The sequence below is a fragment of the Rhinoraja longicauda genome, chromosome 2 (assembly GCF_053455715.1).
Source record: "Rhinoraja longicauda isolate Sanriku21f chromosome 2, sRhiLon1.1, whole genome shotgun sequence".
NCBI lineage: Eukaryota > Metazoa > Chordata > Chondrichthyes > Rajiformes > Arhynchobatidae > Rhinoraja > Rhinoraja longicauda.
The window spans coordinates 93,050,474-93,075,831 of NC_135954.1; the positions used below are offsets into that span (position 1 = coordinate 93,050,474).

General features: G+C 46.8%; 1 protein-coding gene across 1 annotated transcript in view; it reads left to right on the forward strand.

Annotated features, from left to right (window-relative positions):
- The window catches only part of LOC144607404 (sodium channel protein type 1 subunit alpha-like), a 207,613-nt gene that overhangs the window by 145,519 nt on the left and 36,736 nt on the right, over positions 1 to 25,358 (forward strand). The window contains exons 17-19 of the mRNA XM_078424239.1: positions 4,293 to 4,419; positions 12,743 to 12,897; positions 14,916 to 15,089. Coding sequence (XP_078280365.1) covers positions 4,293 to 4,419; positions 12,743 to 12,897; positions 14,916 to 15,089 — 456 coding nt within the window. The remainder of the gene's footprint in view (positions 1 to 4,292; positions 4,420 to 12,742; positions 12,898 to 14,915; positions 15,090 to 25,358) is intronic.

Here is a 25,358-nt window from a genome sequence, read left to right on the forward strand (position 1 = left end):
TTGTACCTGCATCAATTTACCTCCTCTGGCAGCTTGTTGCATATACCGACCACCCTGTGTGTAAAATGTTGCCCTTTAGATCTTAGATTTAATGGATCTTAGATTGATTAAATCTTTCCCCCCTCAGCTTGAACCTATGTCCTCTGGTTCATGATTGCCCTACTCTTAGTATAAATGTGCATTTACCCTATCTATTCCTTTCATGATGTTATACACCTCTATAGGATCACCCCTCATCCTCCTGCACTGCAAAGAATAACGTCCTACCTGTAACCAACATGTCCCATCTATACTAGGCCCACCTGCCTGCATTTAGCACATATCCCTCTAAACCTGTCCTATCCATGTACCTGTCTAAATGTTTCTTACGTGTTGTGATAGTACCTGCCTCAGCTACCTCCTCCGGCAGCTCGTTCCACACACCTACCACCCTCTGTGTAAAAAAGCTGCCCTTCAGGTCCCTATTAAATCTATCCTCCCCTCACTTTAAACCTATGTCTTCTGGTTCTCGATTCCCCTACTATGGACAAGAGGCTCTGTTCATCTATTCGATCTATTCCTCTCATGATTTTGTACACCTCTATAAGATCACCCCTCATCCTCCTGCGCTCCAAGGAATAGAGTCCTAGCCTGCTTAACCTTTCCCTATAGCTCAGGCCCTCGAGTCCTGGCAACATCCTCAAAAACCATTTCTGCACCCTTTCCAGCTTAACATCTTTCCTTTAACAGGGTGACCAAAGCAAACACAATACTCTAAATCTGGCCTTACCAATGTCTTGTACAACTGTAACATGGCCTCCCAACGTCTATACTCACTACTCTGACAGATGATGGCCAATGTGCTGAAAGTCTTCCTGAGCATCCTATCTACCTGTGATACCATTCTTACCCCATCTCTGTCCCTTAACACAGAGAGCCTCAGAGAAACATGCAGCACAGAAACTATACTGATGTTGGACATTCTGCAAATTATAAGGAGGATGAGTAGTTTGCAATATGTTTGGCCAAGATCTTACATACTGGGGAAGTGTGATGGGAAAAGAGGCCAACATAGTGAAGGGAAGGTAAGGAGGGGCAATAAATATATTTATCATGGTGTTTAGATTTCACCTCATATCTATCTAAGTTAAATTAAACATTGGAGGCTGTAAACTTAGATGAGGGCAATAAAATGTGTAGGAAGGAACTGCAGGTGCTGGTTTACACCGAAGGTAGACACAAAATGGTGGAGTAGCTCAGCAGGCCAGGCAGCAGATCTGGAGACAAGGAATAGGTGACGTTTCGGGACAGAGTCCGTCTTTTGTCTGAAGTCTGCAGACTCATTTGCAATCTGAATAAGGGTTCCGACCCGAAACATCACCGATCCATTTTCTCCAGAGATGCTGCCTGACCGGCTGAGTTACTCCAGCACTTTGTGCCATCTGAGGGCAACAACACTGATCAGGTAGTAGTGAATTTTATTATGTCCATTTGTTAAACAAATGAGAGAGTGGTTTCCTAAATAACAGGAAACATAAGGGTACAGAAAACTCTGGGGAAAGACAAAGATGAGCGGGTACAGAGACATCGATCAATGATGAATTATTTTTAAAATCCACATGTAACTATTGTGTCATGAGAATCTAAAACTGCAGTGGGTGCTGTGAATCTCTCAAAACACTTTGGGTTCTCTCAGAGTGTTTCCCATCGCATGCCGTAAAGCCCTTGAATAAACCGACTTGCTCGAAAAAACTCATTACTGTTCTACGAGATATTTGTGTCCATTTCGATCTGAACTGTAATTAAGAGAGCAACTGATCCCCACATGACTCAGGGTACAAGTTAAACACAAAACCCGAACATCAAACCCCATGCCAATAACCAGAGATGACACAGTAATGCAGTGGTAAGGATGCTGTCTTACAGTGCCAGAGACCCGGGTCAATCCTGACTATGGGTGCTGGCTGTGCGATGTTTGTACGTTCTCCCCGTGACCTGTGTGGGTTTTCTCTGGGTGCTCCAGTTTCCTCCCACACCCCAGATGTGCAGATTTGTAGGTTTATTGTCGGGATCTTATCGAAACGTATAAGATTATTAAGGGGTTGGACACGTTAGAGACAGGAAACATGTTCCCAATGTTGAGGGAGTCCAGAACAAGGGGCCACAGTTTAAGAATAAGGGGTAGGCCATTTAGAACGGAGATGAGGAAAAACGTTTTCAGTCAGAGAGTTGTGATTCTGTGGAATTCTCTGCCTCAGAAGGCAGTGGAGGCCAATTCTCTGAATGCATTCAAGAGAGAGCTAGATAGAGCTCTTAAGGATAGTGGAGTCAGGGGGTATGGGGAGAAGGCAGGAACGGGGTATTGATTGAGAATGATCAGCCATGATCACATTGAATGGTGGTGCTGGCTCGAAGGGCCGAATGGCCTACTCCTGCACCTATTGTCTATTGTCTATTGGCTCCTGTAAATTGTCCTTGTGTGTAGGGTAAAATTAGTGTATGGGGATCACTGGTCAGTGGTGGGCCGAAGGGCCTGTTTTCACGCTGTATCCCTAAAACTAAAATATTTGGAATTCATTGCCACAGATGGCTGTGGAGGCCAAGTCAATGGATATTTTGAAGGCAGAGATTGATTAGTAAGGGTGTCAGGGGTTATGGGGAGAAAGCAGGAGAATGGGCTTGAGAGGGAAAGATAGATCAGCCAGGATTGAATGGAAGATAGACTTGATGGGCCGAATGGCCTAATTCTGCTCCTATAACTGAAGATGAACCTATAAAGCTAAATATTAAACCAGCATTAGGTCCACAGCCTTCGATATCTTGGTGATTCGAAAGCTAATAGGTTCACCTACCCTCCTTGAAACAAAGTTTCCTTGAAACATCCTCCTTGGCCTGGTTTTCAACATTGTCTTTTATAAACACAGATTACCAAGTGGTTTCATAATAATATCTTACTATTGTTGTGGGAAGTTGGTGTGCACAATGTGGCTGCCTTTGTTACATCAATAACTTCACTTGGCTCTGTAGAGAACAGTAAAGCTGCTTAGTAATGCAAGTCTTTCCCGATTAAACCTGGTGTCCATTCTCCACTATTGGGAGAATCTCATGTGAGGTTTAGGTTTAGGTTTATTATTGTCATGTCCACCGAGGTACAGTGAAGAGCTTTGTTTCACATGCTAGCTAATCAAATCAGACAATACTACACATGAATACAATCAGATCAAACTCAAGTACAATAGATAGAGCAAAGGGTGCAGAACATTTGTATGGAGTCTGTACGTTCTCTCTGTGACCGCGTGGGTTTTCTTCGGGTGCTCCAGTGTCCTCTCACACTCCAAAGACATACAGGTTTGTAGGTTAAATGATTTTGGTAGATTGTAAATTGGCCCAAGTGTGTAGGATAGTGTTAGTGTATGTGGATCGCTGGTCGGTGCAGACTCGGTGGGCTGAGGGGCCTGTTTCTGTGATGTATCTCTAAAAATATATAGTTTACAGCATTGTAACACATCAGTTTCAAAGACAAAGGGTGGCATGGTGGCACAGCAGTAGAGTACCTGCCTTGCAGCAACGGAGACCTGGATTCGATCTTAATCTTGGGTGCTGTCTGTGGAGTTTTGTACATTCTCCCTGTGACTACGTGGGATTTCCCCGGGTGCTCCGGTATCCTCCCACACTCCAAAGACGTGCGGGTTTGTTGGGTTATTCGGCTTCGGTAAATTGTAAATTGTCCCTAGTGTGTAGGATAGTGCTAGTGTACTGGGTGATCGCTGGTCGGCATGGACTCGGTGGGCCGAAGTGCCTGTTTCCACACTGTATCTCTACAGTCTAAGTCAAGTCAAGTCAAGTCAATTTTATTTGTATAGCACATTTAAAAACAACCCACGTTGACCAAAGTGCTGTACATCTGATTAGGTACTAAGGAAAAAATGAAACATACAGTAGCACGCAAACAGTTCACAGCGCCTCCTCAATGAGCCTCAAACGCTAGGGAGTAGAAATAGGTTTTGAGCCTGGACTTAAAGGAGTCGATGGAGGGGGCAGTTCTGATGGGGAGAGGGATGCTGTTCCACAATCTAGGAGCTGCAACCGCAAAAGCGCTCTAAGGTCTAGAGTAAAGTTAATTCCAGAATTGATTAATTGACCAAATCCTCTGAGGTGAGATTTGAACTCTTAGGCCTTCGCCAGTAGATCCTAGTCCAGTAACGTTCCAGCCTTTAGTTCGGACTCAGTGTTCAGCGTCGGGTCTCTAACGTATTGTGCGCTGGGTGGTGGAGCTGGTTGGTGTGACGTGTGTCTTGTCTCTCCTTCCCCAGAAGCTGGACGGATTGTCCAGTTGTTCAGAAGGAAGCACCATCGACCTGAAGAGCAAAGGGGACGAGATGGAGCACAACTCGGAACAGCTGGAAGAAGTGGTGGATCCGGACGACTGCTTCACAGATGGTAGGACACAGCTTGGCACAGTCATCGGGAATGGCTTTACTATTGTCACGTGTACCGAGAGGCAGTGACAATCTTTTGTTTCATGATCTATTCAGGTAAACCATATCTTACCTCATGAGAGGAATAGGTCAGGTAAATGCACAGAGTCCCTTGCCCACAGTAGGGGGATTTAGAACCAGAGAACATAGGTTTAAGGTGAGGGGAGTAAGATTTAACAGGAACCTGAGAGGTAACAGTTTGACGTCCGAGGGTTCTAACTTAAAACGTCACCCACCCTTTTTCTCCAGGGATGCCGCCTGACCCGCTGAGTTACTCCAGCACTTTGTGTCCATCTTCGGTATAAACCAGCATCTGCAGTTCCTTCCTGCATAGATAGTTTCTGTTGTGGTGGTAGGAAAATTGAAATGGATCTAAGTTATTACTGAGACAGGAGTTGATTCATGCTATAACCAACCTCTCGAAGCAGTGAAGGTAAGTGTCAGTAAATGCTAGTCCTCATTGAGGCATGTTAGATGCCCTTCGGAAGCAGGTAGTCCAATTGTGGACACAGCCCAGACCATCACGCAAACCAAACTCCCCTCCATGTGCTCCATCTACACTTCACACTGCCTTGCAAGGCCGCCAGCTTAATCAACGTCCAGTCTCACCCCAGTCACTCCTTCTCCCCTCTCCCATCCCGCAAGAGGTACAGAAGTGTGAGAACACATAACTCCTGATTCAGGGACAGTTTGTTCCCAGCTTTTGTCAGGCAGCTGAACCATCCTCTCACCAACTAGAGAACGGTCCTGATGTACCATCTACCTCATTGGAGTGTGTCCTGAGTGTGTTGGATGCGAAAGTGGGATAACATAGAACTAGTGTGAACAGGTGATCGATGGTCAGCGTGGACACGGTGGGCCGAAGGGCCTGTTTCCACGTTGTATCTCGAAACTAAACTAAAATAAAATAAAACAAGGCTGACTTTACTTCAGGCAATCAGGCAGCAAGGTACAAATTCAATATCAATCGAATATTACAGTCCACTGATGCAAATCTGTTCCCATGGGAACAATGTTTTGGCACCAAACACAGTACCTTATTGTCATGGAGATGAAGGCCTGCCCATCACTATTCAGAACTGGTAATCTTCCTATTTTGATGTACCGTTGATCGATTTTTAAATTACCAAGAGCTACCAAGAATTTTAACTGCAGAAGGAAATAAGTAAAAAAGTCCCCCCTGGTAAGTTAATGCAGAAGATTAAGATGCAGGGGTTTAATACTGACTTGGCTGTATAGTTTCTCAACTGGCTTACTGATAACGGGCAGAGGGTTGTGGAAGGGTGGACAATGTTCAGGCCGGCTGCCTGTGACCAGCAAAGTTCTGCAGGGTTCCATGCTGGGACCTCTGTTCTTTATTGTTACCGAAATGGGCAGAAAAAATAGCAGATCGAGTTTAGATTTTTTTTTAGATTTAGAAATACAGTGCGGAAACAGGCCCTTCAGTCAATTAACCTACATACCTGTACGTCTTTGGAGTGTGGGAGGAAACCGAAGATCTCGGAGAAAACCCGCGCCGGTCACGGGGAGAATGTACAAACTCCGTACAGACGGCGCCCGTAGTCAGGATTGAACCTGAGTCTCCGGCGCTGCATTCGCTGTAAGGCAGCAACTCTACCGCTGCGCCACCGTGCCGCAGTTTAACCTGAGCAAGTGTGAAGTATTGCACTTTGGGAGGTCCAATGTAACAGGAACATATCCAATTAATGGCAAGACCCTAAAACAGCATTGATGCATGGGGGGATGTTGGGGACCAAGTCCACAACTCCCTGAAAGTCAAGAGAGTGGTAAAGAAGGCGTATCGTATGCCTGCCTTCATTGGTCGGGGCATTCAGTGTAAGAGTCAGGAAGTCATGATGTAGCTTTATAGGTCTTCGGTCAGGCTGCATTTGGAGTATTGCGTGCAGTTCTGGTCTTCCCAATGCAGGACGTGGAGGCTTTGGAAAGTGTGCAGAGGAGGTTTACCAGAATGATGCCAGGATTAAGGGGTATCAACTGCAGGGAGAAGTTGGACAGACTTGGATTGGTTTCTCTGGAATGCCGGTGGTTGAGGGGAGACTTGATATATAAGCATAAAATGCTTGATGTAAAATGATGAGAGGCATAGATGGGATAGACAATCAGAACTGTTTTCCCAGGATGTAAAATTCAAATACTAGAGGGCCTAGCTGCAAGGTGAGAGGGGCAAGGTTTACAGGAGATGTACAGGGCAGATTTTATTATACAGAGGGTGGTGAGTGCCCAACAATACTGCCAAGGATGGTAGTGGAGACAGCCCTGCTTTGACTGCACTGATTGGAATGTGCTCAGGGAAGCCACCACAAACCTCAATGAGTACACAGACACCGTGACATCATATGTCAGTAGGGTTGCCAACTCGAACTCCCAAATACGGGGCAAGATGACGTCACCACTCGCGCCCCACATGACTTCACCCAGTCAGTGGCCACGTGCACCCGCTCCACCAATGGCGGCCGCCCGGGCCGTGAGCCGGGTTGCTACGTAGCCTCCGTTAGGCAAACACACTTGGCCCCGATCCCCGAACACACTCCGTTATCCTACAGCGTCCGGACCTACAGTGCCCCCCCCGGGCCTAATACGGGACAACCAAATTTAGCCCAAAATACGGGATGTCCCGGCTAATATCTGACTGTGCCTGAACCCCTCTGTCAATGGATCACCAACTTCCTGACAGACAGGAAGCAGCATGTGATGCTGGGAAAGCACATATTGGACCCGCTGACGCTCAGCATAGGAGTACCACAAGGCTGTGTACTCTCCCCTCTCCTTTACTCTCTCTACACCAACGACTGCACCTCCACAGACTCCTCTGTCAAGCTTCTCAAGTTTGCGGATGACACAACCCTAATTGGACTGATCCAGGATGGGGAGGAATCTGCCTACAGACAGGAAGTGACACAGCTGGCGTCCTGGTACCATCGCAACAACCTGGAGCTTAATGCTCTTAAGATAATGGAATTGTTTGTAGACTTTAGGAGAGCTCCCCCTCCCCTCCCCCCACTCACCATCAACAACACCTCAGTCACATCTGTGGAGTCATTTAAGTTCCTTGGAACTATCATCTCCAGGGACCATAAATGGGGGGCCACCATCGACTCCACAGTCAAAAAGGCCCAACAGAGGATATATATCCTGCGGCAACTGAGAAAACACAATCTGCCACAGGCAATGATGGTCCAGTTTTATACTGCCATCATAGAGTCTGTCCTCAACTTCTCCATCATGGTCTGGTTTGGCTCAGCCACCAAGCACGACATCCAGAGGCTGCAGCGATCAGCCGAGAAGGTTGTTGGCTGCAACCTTCCCCCCATCGACGAACTGTACACTGCAAGGGCCAGGAAGCGAGCGGGTAAGATCATCTCTGACCCCTCTCACCCTGGCCACAAACTCTTTGAAGCACTTCCCTCTGGGAGGTGACTCCAGACTGTCAAAGCAGCCACAGCCAGACATAAAAACAGCTTTGTTCCACGAGCAGTAGCTCTACTCAACAACCAAAAGTCTGTAGCCTCCTTTTGCTCTGGTATTTTATTTCATTCTTCACATGTTTAAATTATAATGTTTTATTTTTAATTATTCACTGTATATCGTGTTGTTACTTGCGAGCAAAGCACCAAGGCAAATTCCTTGTATGTATACAGCACATACTTGGCGAATAAAAATCATGTGCAGGCAGATAATAGTTGGCATCATGTTCGGCACAGACATTGTGGGCTGAAGGGCCTGTCTCCAGTGCTGTCCTGTTCTGTATTTTATCCTCTCTGAAACCAGGAACTTGCATTTACATAGCACCTTTCACAGGACATCACAAGGAATATCACAGCCGCTAAAATACTTTAGATGTGGTGTCACAGGGATATGCACAACAATTCCACTTGACCCAAAAGGGGGAAGAATAAAGTGAAAGTTTTAATATAAGGAGTATTGCGTGCACTTCTGGTGTCCCCCCCAGTACAGGAAGAATGTAAAGGCTTTGGAAAAGATGCAGAGTAGATTTAGTTCAGTTTAATTTCGTTTAGTTTATTGTCAAATGTACTAAGGTGCAGTGAAAAGCTTTTTGTTGCGTGCTAAACAGGCAGCAGAAAGACAATACATGATTCCAATCCGGCCGTCCACAGTGTGTAGATACATGATAATGGAATAACGTTTACCAGATTGATGCCTGGGCTAAGGGGTATTAGCTAGCGGGAGAGATAGCACTTTTTATTACAGGGAATTTGCTTCCAAGTACAGTCAGTTCCCAGAATAAGCTGGAATTATGGACAGTGATTAGACTATATTACAGTGTGCAAGGGGCCACTTGACTCATGAAGTCCATGCCAGTTTGGTTTAGTTTCACCAAAGATAATTAACCTGTAAACCTTCACATCTTTGGAGTGTGGTAGGAAACCGTAGCACCCAGAGAAAACCCACACGCTCACAGGGAGAACATACAAACTCCGAACAGACGGCACCCATAGTCAGGATCGGAGCCAGGTTTCTTGTGCTGTGACAAGGCAGCAACTCTACCACTGCGCTACTGGGCCGCGCTATCTCTAAAACTAAAAAACTAATACCAAACTGACTTTTCAGCTTCATGGCCCTGCCACAAAGACATTGCAGGCACTTTTTCTCCACATCTCCAGCCTGAGGACTGCGAGCTACCTAATAGAGGGAGGACAGAGCAACCAGCACTCTCTCAACAAACCCTTCACGTCCACTTGTCACCTGGTTCATGTCAACAAGCACCTCTGTCCTGTAAGGTCGCTGGGGTTGTCCAAATAAGCATTACTAATCCCAGCTAACCAGCATCAAGTCATCCACATGGAAACACCGAAGAACATGTTTCCGTTTCGAGGATGTTGCCAGGACTCGAGGGCCTGAGCTATGTGGAGAGGTTGAGCAGGCTGGGACTCTATTCCTTGAAGCGCAGGAGGATGGGAGGTGATCTTATAGAGGTTTACAAGATCATGAGAGGAATAGATCAGGTATGCGCACAGAATCTCTTGCCCAGAGTAGGGGAATCGAGAACCAGAGGACATAGGTTTAAGGTGAAGGGGGGAAAGATTTAATATGAATCTGAGGGGTAACCTTTTCACACAAAGGCTGGTGGATGTATGGAACGAACTGCTGGAGGAGAGAGTTGAGGCAGGTACAATCGGAACATTTAAGAAGCACTTAGACAGGTACATGGATACGATAGGTTTAGAGGGATATGGACCAAACGAAGGCAGGTGGGACTAGTGTGGATGCGACATGTCGGGCAAGTTGGGCTGAAGGGCTTGTTTCCACATTAGGCTTATACTTGCTGGAATTTAGAAGACTGAGGGGGGATCTTATTGAAACATATAAAATTCTTAAGGGGTTGGAGAGGCTAGATGCGGGAAGATGTTGGGCAAGTCCAGAACCAGGGGTCACAGCTTAAGGATAAGGGGGAAGTCTTTTAGGACCGAGATGAGAAAACATTTCTTCACACAGAGAGTGGTGAGTCTGTGGAATTCTCTGCTACAGAAGGTAGTTGAGGCCAGTTCATTGGCTATATTTAAGAGGGAGTTAGATGTGGCCCTTGTGGCTAAAGGGATCAGGGGGTATGGAGAGAAGGCAGGTACAGGTTACTGAGCTGGATGATCAGCCATGATCATATTGAATGGCGGTGCAGGCTCGAAGGGCCGAATGGCCTACTCCTGCACCTATTTTCTATGTTTCTATGTATATGACTCTATGACTCTATGACTAGTAGGAGAGTCTAATATCCGAGGGCACAGCCTCAGAATACAAGGATGAACCTTTAGAAAGGAGATGAGGAATTTCTTAGGCCAAAAGGTGGTGAATCTGTGGAATTCATTGCCACAGATGGCGGTGGAGGCCAAGTCATTGGGCATCTTTAAAGCAGAACTTGCCAGATTCTTGATTAGTCAGGGTGTCAAAGGCTTTGGGGAGAAGGCAAGAGAATGGGGTTGAGAGGAAAAGATGATCAGCCATGATTGAATGATGGAGTTGACTCAGTGGGCCGGATGGTGGCCTATTTCTGCTCCTATGCTTCATGAATTCATGAAACCCAGTAGGTCTAGTTACTCTTTTTTTTTTCGTTTTTAAAGTTCTGACAACCAACTGGAAGCTTCGTAGGTGAGTAGCAGGATAATGGTTTATTGGATAAAGTCCATCCATAGTTAGAAATTTGTGACTGTGTTTTCTATTTTTTTTTATTTTCTTTTATTTTAAACGGCGCCAAAACTGTGGTGTCTGTGCATTTGTGAGTTGTGCAAAATAATTTCACTGTGCTGGGTGTACGTGACAATAAAGAATCATTGAACCATTGAATTCACAGATCACAGCATTACTAGTTAGCAATGATTTCCCTCATAGTTTTCCCCGAGCCGAAACATCGCCTACTCATGTTCCCCAGAGATGCTGCCTGACCCACTGAGTTACTCCAGCACTTTGTGTCTCTGCAGTTTCCTGCCTCTCGTAACACAGGCCATTGTAGAATTCACTACGAACGGAGATGTTAACTGATTTTGACGATCAATCTCTCTCGCTTAATCTGCAAGGACTCTGACTCAAAAGATTCATATAATTTATAATTTTAGTGCAGCACAGCTAGTAGAGCTGCTGCCACACGTGGCAAGACTCGCGGGTTTGATCCTGACCTTGGGTGCTGTCTGTGTGGAGTTTGCACGTCCTCCTTGTGACTCTGGATGCTCTGATTTCCTCCCACATCCCAAAGGCGTGCGGGTTTGGTCAGATAAGTTGCCCCTAATGTCCAGGGAGTGGATGAGAAAGTGGGATAACATAGAACTAGTGTGAACGGGTGATCAATGGTTGCCGTGGCTTGGTGGACCAAAGGGCCTCTTTCCATGCGGTATCTTTCAGTCGATTAATCGTTGTGCACATTGACTCAATGCTGCCTGAATGGCAGGATGAGTGGGTGCATGGAACGAGCTGCCAGAGGAGGTAGTTGAGGCAGGAACAATAACAACATTTAAAAGACATTACATGAATAGGATGTTTAGAGGGTTATGGACCTAACATGGGCAGGTGGGACTAGCGTAGATGGAGTACCTTGGTCGACGTGGGCAAGTTGGGCTGAAGGGCCTATTTCCGTGCTGTATGACTCTATGGCGGTTCATTTGGTGATGACTGATATGCAAGTAATGGAGACAAATTGTCTTGTGCAGAGTACAAAGGAAGAGCATGCGGGAACGGTGGGAGGGGGGGGGGGTGACATTTACTGGAATAGATGGAGTGATTATATATTTGAAGAGGAAATAATACCCAGCATCCTGTTACATAAGTGCATTTAACTCACCATTATAATTGCTTAATGCTGCTTTGGTGCAAGCTAGGTTTTCAATGCTAAACTGAATTAATCTGCATTATTTGTTCAATTAGATTATTTTTTGGTGGGATTTACCAGTGAATTGCTTGCAAGTCGTCATTAACGGTGGTGGGGGGACATACATTTGGAGTATTGTGTTCGGTTTTGGTCACCCTGCTGTAGGAGGATGTCGTTAAGCTGGAAGGAATGCAGAGAAGATTTACGAGGTTGTTGCCAGGGCATGAGGGCCTGAGGTCAAGATTTAGCCTGAGATCGGGCAGGCTAGGACTTTATTCCTTGGACCGCAGGAGGATGAGGGGAATAGATAGGGTAAATGCACAGAGTCTCTTGCCCAGAGTAGGGGAATCAAGAATCAGAGGACACAGGTTTAAGGTGAGGGGGAAAATATTTCATAGGAACCCCCAGGGGTAGCTTTTTTTACATAAAGGGTGGTGGGTATATGGAACGAGCTTGAGCCAGGTACTATCACAATGTTTAAAAAAACATTTAGACAGGTACATGGATAGGATAGGTTTAGAGGGATATGGGCCAAACGCGGGCAGGTGGGACTAGTGAAGATGGGGCATGTCGGTCGGCGTGGGCAATTTGGGCCGAAGGGCCTGTTTTCACACTGTATGACTCTATGACTATGACTTTATGAATCTATGACTGACTATGACTCCATGACTATGAATGTGTGACTCTATGACTCTATGACTCTCTGACTATGTCTATGACTCTATGATTCTATAACTATGAATCTTTGGCTATGCATCTACAACTGTGACTCTACGACTCTAAGCTTCTGGCAAAAGGAGTGGTGGTGCAACATCTCACACAAACCCATCCCAAGGTGAACTTCCTTCTCTCAGGTTGGGAAAGACTCAAAATGCCAATGCAGCTCTTCGAAGGAGACCTGATCCTCTTTCTCTCTCTCTCTCTCTCTCTCGCTCTCCCTCTCATTCCACAGCTTGTGTCCGTCACTTCAGCTGCTGCCAGATTAACGTCACCACCGGTTCCGGCAGAACTTGGTGGAACGTGAGGAAAACCTGCTACAAGATCGTGGAACACAACTGGTTCGAGACCTTCATCATCTTCATGATCCTACTGAGCAGCGGAGCTCTGGTCAGTTTTTGAGTTTCTTTTTTTGTTTTTTGAGTTTTTAGAGATACTGCATGGGAACAGGCCCTTCGGCCCACCAGGTCCATACTGACTGACATGCATACTTCTATCCTACACACTAGGGACAATTTATAGAAGCCAATTACCCTACAAACCTGCACGCTGTTGGGATGTGGGAGGAAACCGGAACATCCGGAGAAAAACCATGCCATCACAGGGAGAACGTACAAACTCTTTAGAGTCATAGAGTCTTTCAGTGCGGACACAGGCCCTTCAGCCCAACTTACCCACACTGGCCAATATCTCCCATCTACACTAGTCCCACCTGCCTGCCTCTGGCCGATATCCCGCTAAACCTGTCCTATTCATGTAGCTGTCTAAATGTCTCATAAATGTTGCGTTAGTACCTGCCACAACTACCTCCTCCAGCAGCTCGGTCCATACACCTACTGTCTTTTGCGTGAAAAGATTACCCCTCAGGTTCCTATTAAAACTTTCCTCCCTTCACGTTAAACCTAAGATCTCTGGTTCTCTATTCCTGTACCCTGGGCAGGAGACTCTGTGCCTCTACCCAATCTATTCCTCTCATGATTTTGTACACCTCTATAAGATCACCCCCCATCCACCTGCACTCCAAGGAACAGAGTCCAAGCCTGCTCAACCTCTCCCTCAAACTCAGGCCCTTGAGTCCTGGTAACATCCTTGTAAATCTTCTATGCACCCTTTCCAGCTTGACAACATCTTTCCTTTAACATGTACCCAAAACTGAACACAATACTCTAACTGCGGCCTCACCAACGTCTTATACAACTGCAACATAACCTCCCAACGTCTATGCTCTGACCGATAAAGGCCTATGTGCCAAAAGCATTTTTGACCACCCTATCTACCTGTGATGCCACTTTAAACAAACTATGTACCTGTACTCCTAGATCCCCCTGCTCTACAACACTCCCCAGAGCCCGTACAGACAGGATGAAACCGGGGTCTGGTGCTGTGAGGCAGCAACTCGACCACTGCGTCACTGTGCTGCCCACACTGTTGCAATGGCAAGTTCACTCTGAGTGAACTCTATAACCTCTCTTGGTTTTTTGTAGAAAAAAGGAACTCCAGGTGTTGGTTAATACACAAAAGGACACAAAGTGCTGGAGTAACACCTCAGCCGAGTAGCATCTCGGAAGAAGGGTCGCGTCCTGAAACGCCACCTATCCATGTTCTCCAGAGAGGCTGCCTGACCCGCTGAGTTACTCCAGCACTTTGTGTCTTTGTGGTTTTTTGAATTGAGTTGAAATGTGCAGCGCGGAAACAGGCCCTTCCATGCCAACCCATTCACACCAGTTCTAAATGTGTTATCCCACTTTTGCATCCACTCCCTACACACTAGGTGCATTTTACAGAGGCCGATTGACCTACACACCCGCATGTCTTTGGGATGTGGGAAGAACCCAGAGGGAACCCACACAGTCAAAGCGAGAAGGTACAAACTCCACACAGACAGTCCCAGAGGTCAGGATCGAACCCAGGTCTCTGGCACTGTAAGCCAGCACTCTACCAGCTGGGTACCACTCTGCTGCCAATTGTGATTTTAATAACTGCCCCTTCTCCTAGGGCCATGTGGCACGGAAACAGGCCCAGCGGCCAATGATGATGACACCCCTCCATGTTAATCTCATTTCTCTCCACTTGGGGCCTGTCTCCCTTCTACACTTTTGCGTTTCAAGCCTTCAACTAAAAAGTTTCCTAACCCTCCATGCCCACTCACCTTGCCCGCACTCACCAGCCATGCCACCCTTCTGGACCTCTGCATTTCAGCGACTGGCAAAACGCAAAGCTGGTAGATTGGCACAATCTTGGGCACAGGGGAGTGAAGAGGGAAAAGGGCATTGCCTGGTCTGCCGCTGGGCAGTCACGAGCGTCAGATGTCACTGTACGTCGTCACGTCACCGCAATGCCCGCTGGATGAGATGTCCCTGATTTTTCTTCATCCTTGTGCCAATGTCTCCACGCTTTGTGTCCTGCAGACGTTCGAAGACATCAACATCAACAAAAAGCCAGTGATCAAGGTGGTGCTGGAGTACTTGGACAAGATCTTCACCTATGTCTTTGTGCTGGAGATGCTTCTCAAGTGGGTGGCATACGGCTTCAAGAAATATTTCACCAATGCCTGGTGCTGGCTGGACTTCTTGATTGTGGCGGTAAGTACATGGGAGAATGGGCCAATGTGCTGACTTTAGGGCGAGCGTTCTACTTGACCAAGGTCGACGGGTTGAACTGGCCATGTTGTTGAGAGTTTGAGTTTGTCCATCTCCTTTCCAGACGTTTATAGCCGTGCCTTTATTTCACCGTGCCCTGCTGCACATTCATAGAACATGCCCAGGGAGGACTACTGTGTCTTTGGGGGAGGGGAGTTGGGGGGGGGGGGGGGGGGGGGGGGGGAGTGGTGGTGTAATAGTTGGCGGTTTGCCCCACCCCTTGTGCTTTTCCCCTGAGCTCTGGAGATCTGTGAGAGTTTTGAGGGTAGCAGGCCATTTAGGTATTCATAAGTTCATAAGTTGTGGGACCCACAACTACTCCCTCATTCAATCATGGCTGATCTATCCTAACGCCACTCCCCACAACCCCTGACACCCGTGTCTGCTGCACTCAGTCCCAGTGGCCCCTGCAACTGGGGCAACACCCATTGCAAGTCATTTGCTGCAAAGAATGGCTTTGCTTAATTCAATCCCTTCCTTCCAAGCAACCATTCCCATGCCAAGGTTCTGAAGGAATCTACAGGTAATCAGGCATCACTGCTATCACTGTTACTGTTATCAGGCAACCGAACCATTCTATCAACAACTAGAGAGTGGTCCTGAGCTACTATCTACCTCATTGGAGAACCTCGAACTATCTTTAATCGTACTTTACAGGACTTTATCTTGCACTAAACGTTACTCCCTTCATGTACCTGTGGACGGCTTGATTGTAATCATGTATCGTCTTTCCACTGATTGGATAGCAAGCAACAAAAGCTTTTCACTGTAACTCGGCACCCGTGACAATAAACTAAACTAAACTAAACTAAACTAAACTAAACTAAACAAACTGGTTTAAAACCGTGTGTGTCCAACCAAGAAATGATAGATCTTCCCAAAACTATTATTCCAACATTGAATGCACACATGTGTATCCATGTGTGCACACACACACACAAACACACACATCATATGCCCACCTAAAAAAAGACACAAAGTGCCGGAGTAACTCCGTGTGTCAGGCAGTTTCTTGGTAGAATATTAGAATATGGATAGGTGATGATTCGGGTCAGGGCCCTTACAGTCATGCAGCATGGAAACAGGTCCTTCAGCCCAACCTCGCCGCACTGACTAAAATCCTCCGTCTCCATTAGTCCCACCTGCCTGTGTTTGGCCCATATCCTTCTAAACCTGTCCTATCCATGTGCCTTGGAATGTCTTTTAAATGTTGTGATAGTACCTGCCTCTACTACCTCCTGTGGCAGCTCGTTCCATACACCCACCACCCTCTGTGTGAAAAATTTGCCCCTCATGTTCCTATTAAATCTTTCCCCTCTCACCTTAAACTAAACTAGGTTCTTTGTCCTTTCATGGTAACAAGCCCATGACTCTGTGTTCTGATCTTTTTGGGCCCAGTAAGCACATGGCCCTTGGGTGAGAGTTGGCAAGGGAGAGAGTGAAGTCATGGAGCTGTAAAGGGGCTATAATTAACTCTTGATTTTAGCACGCCCGAGGTGTGATGTACACAACACAATGCCCTGATCAGTCTGATAACCGTAATGGCCATTTCCTTATTAGTACAAAAGATAGGGAGCTGAATCCTAAATCTCGTGATGCTCTCCCTGTGGTAGCGAATTGCATGGGCCCAAGGCCATTAGAAGTGATGATGACTTAATGGATCTGTTGTCACTTGACTTTTGTCTCAACTACAGCAGTGCGGTGTTAAATAGTAACACAGAGTCATAGAGTTACTCATTCAGCGTGGCAACAGGCCCTTTGGCCCAATTTGCCCACAGCGGCCAACATGTCCCATCTACACTAGTCCCACCTGCCCACATCCCTCTAAACCTGTCCTATCCGTATACCTGTCTAAATGTTTTTTAAACATTGCGATAGTCCCTGCTTCAACAACCTCCTCTGGCAGATCGTTCCATACTCCGACCACTCTTTGGTAGAAAAAGTTACCCCTCAGATTCCTCTTGAATCTTCTATGTAAGAGATTTACTAGAAATTTTCCATCCATTATAGCTTAGGCTGGAGATGCTCTTCACCTTAAACCTATGTCGACTGGTTCTCGATTCTCCTACTCTGGACAAGAGACTTTGTGTGTCTATCCGATCTATTCCTCGCATGATTTTGTACACATGATTATTCCTCTCTGTTCAGCACAGACCTGGTGGGCCAAATGGCCTGTTCCTGTGCTGTTCCACTCTATGGTGTATGTACCAAACCCCTTGCAATCTCATAGACCCCCTAACTAACCCTATTTATCTACAAGAAGAATCCTGACGTGAAACATCATCTCCCCATTTCCATCCACAGATGCTGCCTGACCCTCTGAGTCCCTCCAGCACTTTGTGTTTTTTGCTCCACTTAACCTTCTATTCCCCATGGAGAACAAACCCAGCCTAAGCTATAATGGCTGGAAAATTTCTAGTAAATCTGTTACATAGAACAGTACAGCACAGGAACAGGCCTTTCGGCCCACAGTGTCTGTGCCGAACATGATGCCAAAACCAACTCTTATCCACCTGCATATAATCAATACCCCTCCATTCCCTGTATATACATGTGCCTATTCAAAAGTCTCTTAAATGCCATTATGGTATCTGCCTCAACAACCACCCCTGGCAGTGCATTCCAGATACCCACAACCCTCTGTTTGCCGCTCTCTCCTTACAGCTATGCCCTTTAGTCTATGACATTTCCACCCTGTGAAAAAAATATTTTGACTGTACCCTATCATTCAACAGCACACAATTAGAAAATCTGAAATAAAGCCAGAAAAACTCAGCAGGTCCGGCAGTATCCATGGAGAGAGAAGAAGAGTTAGCATTTCAAATTGGGGATGTTCACATGAGGTGAAGACACAAGTAATTGCAGATGCTGGATTACTAAAAAAGTGCTGGAGTAACTCGGCAGGTTAGGCAGCATCTCTGGAGAATATGGAGAGGTGACGTATCGGGTCAGAACCCTTCTTCATATCGAAGAACACTGGAGGCCACTAGGTATCTGAGAAGATGTCTGAAGAAAGGTTCCAACCCTAAGCGTCACCTATCCATGTTCTCCAGAGATATTGCCTGACCCGTGTGTTACTCCAGCACTGTGTCTTTTACTTACCATAAGGTGATTATTTTGTTCGCAGATGGTGACATGCTGGAAGTTTCCAGTGCTTCATAAGTGATAGGAGCAGAATTTGACCATTCGGCCCATCAAGTCTACTCCACCATTCAATCATGGCTGATCTATCTTTCACTCCGAACCCCATTCTCCTACCTTCTCCCCATGACCCCTGATACCCATACTGATCAAGAATCTATCTATCTCTGCCTTAACAAATATCCATTGACATGGCCTCCATAGCATTCTGTGGCAATGAATTCCTCAGATTCACCACCCTCTGACAAAAGAAATTCCTCCTCATATCCTTCTTAAAGGAACATCCTTTTATTCTGAGGCTGTGATCTCTGGTCCTAGACTCTCTCACTCTCTACATCTATCTACAAGCATTTCACTATTCGGTAAGTTTCAATAAAGTCTCCCATCCTCCTTTTAAACTCCAGCAAGTAGAAACCCAGTGCCGTCAAATGTTCATCATCTGTTAACCCGAAACGACCTGAAACGTCACCCATTCCTTCTCTCCTGAGATGCTGCCTGACCCGCTGAGTTACTCCAGCATTTTGTGATACCTTCGATTTGTGCCAGCATCTGCAGTTATTTTCCTAAACCCAGTCCAATCTCACCTCAGGAGTCTCAAACTTCACGCTCAGCTGTTCTGTCATAGTCAAACGAGGGTGTAGGTGCATGTAGCTGAGAGATAAAGCGAAGGGGAACAGACCCTTTGGCCCACTTGAGCCCATGCCGACCATCAATCACCCGTAGTTTATTATTGTCTGCAGTTTTTTAATTGTCATGTGTACCGAGGTACAGTGAAAAGATTTCCTGTTGCGTGCTATTCAGTCATCACAAAGCACAGTGGCGCAGTGGTAGAGTTGCTGCCTTACAGCACCAGAGACTACCGTTTTTAAAATCCTTTTTTACCAAAGCCAATTAACCTGCAAACATTTACGTCTCGGGAATGTGGGAGGAAACTAGAGGACCTGGAGAAAACCCACAGGGTCACGGGGAGAAGGTACAAATGCCCGACTCTCGGTGCTGTCTGTCCGGAGTTTGTACGTTCGCTCCGTGGCCCCGTGGGTTTTCTCCGGGTACTCTGGATTCCTCCCACATTCCCAAGACGTAAAGGTTTGCAGGTTAATTGGCTTTGGTAAAAAGGATGAAAAAATGGTCTCTCGTGTGTAGTATAGTGCTAGTGTTTGGGGATCACTGGTCGGAGCAAACTCAGTGGGCCAAAGGGTTACAATCAAGCCGTCCACAGTGTACAGATACTGGATAAAGGGAATAATGTTTAGTGCAAGTTAGTCCAATAAAGTCCAATTAAAGATAGTCTATGGGTCTCCAATGAGATAGAAGGTAGGTCAGGACTGCTATCTAGTTATTGGTAGGATGGTTCAGTTGCCTGATAACAACTGGGAAGAGACTGTCCCTGAATCTGGAGGTGTGCATTTTCAAACATCTGTTCCTCTTGCCTGATGGGAGAGGAGAGAAGAGGGAATCGCTGGGGTGACACCAGTCCTTGATCATGCTTCAGTGAACATGACTTGTCAATTTGACTCCCTCTTATATGTTGCCACTGTTCCTGCCTCCACCACCTCCTCTGGCAGCTCGTGCAGGATGCCAACTACTCTGTGTGAAAACATTGTGCAAAACCTGCCATTCGTGTACACATCTTAATAATGGCACCATCATCACCATTACTGTAACACCCAGAATTGACATTGGAAAGGATTTTTCTCACCTCGGTCCTGGGATACCAACCGTATGCTGGAAGCAACCTAAATTCAGTCCTTCCCCTATTCTATTCTGCCCGATAATTTCGTTTACAAGCAGGACTGACTAACCTGTAGCCACGATTTCCAGAGCCCAAAAGCTCAGTTGGGAACGATTCCAGAGCAAGTGTTCACCGTTAGCTTGGTGCTCATTGAAAGTCAATTATAGATTAAAAGCCCAGTGGGATAGCTGATAGGAAGGATTACCGCTGTCTCAACCCAAGGCTTCATGAAGGTAAACATAAATGCTTATCCGTTTTGTATGTGTAACATTGCTTCTAACAAATAATGTTCCCGAACAAGGCCAGGGGGCAGGTTTTGATGTTTCTGCTGTATATGTGACTCACTATTGACCTTTAATCTTTCTCCTGCACGACAAGGAATAGAGTCCCAGCCTGCTCAACCTCTCCTGAAAGCTCAGACAATCGCGTCCTGGCAACATCCTCGGAAAACATGTCTAATCCGAGTGTAAAGTCAACTCCCTTTTTTCACACGAATCCTGGGCACATTTCTGGCATTTCCCTGATCTGATCTTGGCAGGCAGAGGCGAGGAAATACCTACAGAACCCAGGGGTCCACATAGCAGCCTGACCGAGTAATTATCAATAGGCCCTGTCAGTTCACTCTGATGGCCAAGTCTACCGACCCCAACCCAAGACCACAGAGGATCAGTGTCCAACTTTTTAAATTTAACTTCATAACCTATGAGAACAGATTCTGTTTTTTTTTTAACTATCTTCCCCAGTGATTTACATAGCACGTAGAATAGTACAGCACAGGAAGAGGCCCTTCAGCTCACAACGTCTGTGCTGAACATGGTGCCAAGATCATTTAGATTTTTAGATTTAGAGATACAGCGTGGAAACAGGCCCTTCGGCCCACCGAGTCCGCGCCGCCCAGCGATCCCCGCACATTAACACTATCCTACACACACGTGGGACAATTTTTACATTTTACCCAGTCAATTAAACTACATACCTGTAAGTCTTTGGAGTGTGGGAGGAAACCGAAGATCTCGGAGAAAACCCACGCAGGTCACGGGGTGAACATACAAACTCCGTACAGATGGCGCCCGTAGTCAGGATCGAACCTGAGTCTCAGGCGCAGCATTCGCTGTAAGGCAGCAACTCTACCGCTGTGCCACCGTGCCGCCCAGATTTCTTATCTGCCCACACGTGATCCATATTCCCACCATATTCCCAGCATATCCATGTGCCGAGCCGGAAGTCTCTTAAACGCCACTGCCGTATCTGCCTCTGCCACCACCCCTGGCAGCGCGTTCCAGGCACTCGCTACCCTCTGTGTAAAACAAAACTTGCCCCACACATCTCCTGTAAACATTGTCATTATTGTATCTGCCTCCACCACCACCCCTGGTAGCAAGTTCCAGGCTCCCACCAGCCTCTGTGTAAAACAAAAATTGCCCCCTACATTTCCTTTAAACTTTGCCGCTGTGTTTGCCCGCTAGTATTTAATGTTTCTATCCCGGCAGGAAAATTCAGACCGTCTACCCTATCTACTACACCTCTCATAATTTTATATACTTCTATCGAGTCTCCCCTCAACCTCCGACGTTCCCGAGAAAACAATTCAAGTCTGTCCAACCTCTCCCTGTAGCTAATACCTCTGAATCCAGGCATCATTCTGGTAAACCTACTCTGCACAAGTTTACAAAGCCTTCACATCCTTCCTGTAATGGGGTGACCAGAACTGCACACAATACTCCAAATGCAGCCTGACTGAAGTCCTATAAAGCTGCATCATGACTTCCTGACAATTTGACTCAATGTCCCAACCAAAGAAGGCAAGCATACCATTGTCCTTCTTTACCACTATTTCTACATGTTTTGATACTGCCAGAGAGTTATGGACATAAACCCCAAGACTCCTCTGTATGTCAAGTTTGTCCAACCTCTCCCTGTAGCTAATACCCCCTAATCCAGGCATCATTCTTGTAAACCTCCTCTGCACCCATTCCAAAGCCTGCACATCCTTCCTGCCCGTATGGAGTTTGCACTTTCTCCCTGTGACCTCTGGGAGCTCCGGTTCCCTCCCACGTCCCAAAGACGTGTGGGTTTTGTACATAAATTGACCTCTATAAGATTGCCCTGAGTGTGTGGATGAGACACTAGGGGGTGGGTGAGAAAGTGGGATAACAGAGAACTGTGTGAAGGGGTGACTATGGCCAGTGTGGGCAAGTTGGGACAAAGTGCCAGTTTCCATGCTGTATGACTCAATGACTCTCTCGCCAACCTCAAAAGACTAGGTGAGAAAGGGGCAAATAAGGATGAGACGGCAGCTTACCTAATGTTGGAAAGATTAGATGTCCTTGTTTACCCTGAGCTTCACTTCACTGCACTGGGAATGGGAGTGGGACAGAGAGTTAAAGGGGGGATGAATAAGAAAGCTAAGTAACTTCTGAACTTAAGAAAACAATCACCTAATGTGCGTTTGGATTTGCTGACGTAGAGGAGGCCACGTTGTGTACACCGACCTCAGTCCACTAGCTTCCAGTTTAGTTTAGTTGAGAGGTGGAAACCGGCCCTTTGGCCCACCAAGTCCGTGCTGACCATCGACCACCCGTACACCAGTTCTATCCTACATACCGGGGACAATTTAGAGAGACTGTAAATTTACAATTTACGGGGCGGCACAGTAACACAGTGGGCCCTCACCTTACACCTGTATCCTCAGGTTCTCGATTCCCCTACTCTGCGTGTTTACCCGATCTATGCCTCTCACGATTTTGTACACTTCTATAAGATCACCTCTCATCCTCCTGCGCTCCAGGAATAGAGTTCAACCTCTCCCTATAGCTCAGGCCCTCGAGTCCTGGCAACATCTTCGTAAAGCTTCTCTGTACCCTTTCCAGCTTGATAGCATCTTTTTTGTAACATGGTGCCCAAAAGTTAACACAATGCTCGGAATGTGGTCTCACAAACGTCTTATACAACTGCAACATGGCCCCCAACGTCTATACTCAGTACTCTGACTGATGAAGGCCAGAGTGCTGAGCTTTTTTGACCACCCTATCTGTAACGTCACTTTCAAGGAACTATGTACCTGCACTCCTAGATCCATCTGCTTTACATTTCCCACAACCCTACCATTCACTATGTAGGCCCCACCATTCACCGTGTAGGCCCTACCATTCACTGTGTGGGCCCTACCATTCACTGTGTAGGCCCTACCATTCACTGTGTAGGCCCTACCATTCACTGTGTAGGCCCCACCATTCACTGTGTAGGCCCAACCATTCACTGTGTAGGCCCCACCATTCACTGTGTAGGCCCTACCATTCACTGTGTAGGCCCTACCATTCACGGTGTAGGCCCTACCATTCACCGTGTAGGCCCTACCATTCACCGTGTAGGCCCTACCATTCACTGTGTAGGCCCTACCATTCACTGTGTAGGCCCCACCATTCACTGTGTAGGCCCTACCATTCAATGTGTAGGCCCCACCATTCACCGTGCAGGTCCCACCATTCAATGTGTAGGCCCCACCATTCACCGTGCAGGTCCCACCATTCACCATGTGTATGTCCCACCATTCACTGTGTAGGTCCTTATAGATCAGAACCCAGTGACGACGATGTACCTCCAATGGTGAATTGCTTCGGTGGCAGATAACACAAGGTCCCCATCTCCATTTTTTTCATTGTTTAAACTGAAATCCCACAGGTAGCGGCCATTTTAGTGTTTAAAGCTGTGCCTCGCTGGTCTTGTTGAATGTTTGCAATGTGACCTTTTGACTGTGATATCCGCATTTTCCTAACAGTTTGAAATTGCACCCTGTCGATAACATTGCATTCGTTCCATTCAATCTGCACAGATTTCTGTTGTTTGCCTCTTGACAAAGGCTGTTGGTTATGACAAGTTTGTTACCATGAAATCTCTCAGGACCCTGAGGGCATTGAGGCCTCTTCGAGCCTTGTCCAAATTTGAAGGCATGAGGGTAAGGCCAACTAGTATAAGTAGCGCTCTCTCCATATTAACAGCGACTCCTGCGTACGTACTAACACGCGGCAATGGGGGCACTGCTACGCTCGTCTCTGCACTGACACGGTCTTTCTCTTATCTGTACAGCTTGTCGAGGTATCTCTCTCAGAGGTGTTACTTCCAGCCAGCCTAAGGCTAAAGTGGAGTCCCAACTTCAGTCTGACACATGTCTTGCAAAGAGAGCAAAAGATCGCTCAGGTCCCTGCACTAAATCAAACGCAGCCATGATACAAGGGTGCGGACATCTCCATCGTATCCATGGAGAGGCCAAAGACCAGAGGTCAGGGGACTTCTATTGAACCTCTGATGAGTCCCAGATCCTGCTATCTCGTTGAGCTCACTACATCTTTCCAGGTTGTCTCGAAGAAGGAAGTGCCCATCCTTATGAGTGTTTACTGAGGAAGCTATTTTCAGTCAGTGACAGAGATAGGTAATTGGAGAATTATGGAGACCATCAACATGGACACCAATTGTTTGATGACAGTGGAATCAGCAAAAGGGCTGTTTAGATTTTAGATTATAGAGATACAGTGCGGAAACAGGCCCTTCGGCCCAACAAGTCCGTGCCGACCAGCAATTGCCCCGTACTCTAGCACTCTCCTACACACCAGGGACAATTTACAATTTTACTGAAGCCAATTAACCTGCAAACCTGTACCTTTTTTGGAGTGTGGGAGGACACCAGGGCACCAGGAGAAAACCTATGCAGGTCACAGAGAGAACGTACAAACACTGCAGACAGCGAGCGCCCTTAGTGAGGAACAAACCCGGGTCTCTGGTGTTGTAAGGCAGCAACTCTACCGCTGTGCCACCACGCCGCCTTAGTTGAGGAGTTCGTAGTCCAGTCCACTTTTGCTCGAAGCTCCTACAGATGCTACTAAAATGTTTCAATAAGGGCGGCACTGGGACACAGCTGGTGGAGCCACTGCCTCAGCGCCAGGGAACCCGGTACGACCCTAAGCCTCAGCTGCTGCCTGTGTGGAGTTTGCACATTCTCCCTGTGGCTGCATGTTTCCTCCCACATCCCAAAGACCTGTGGGTTTGTAAGTGAATTGACCCTCTGCAAAATTGCCCCTGGTGTGCAGAGAATGGATGGGAAAGTGGGATGACATAAAACTAGTGTGAAGGATGATCGATGGTCGGCCTGGACTCGGTGGGCCGAGGGGTTTCAATGCTGTATCTCTAAACTAAACTAAACTAAACTAAAGCAAGGAATAAAAAAATCTGACCGCAACTCAATCAGATAGAAGTCACTAAAATCTCTGCCTTCAACCTTCTCGATCTAAATGACAGTATTACTGGGTTCTGCCACCTGCCACACAAGGTTGCAGTGCCAGAGA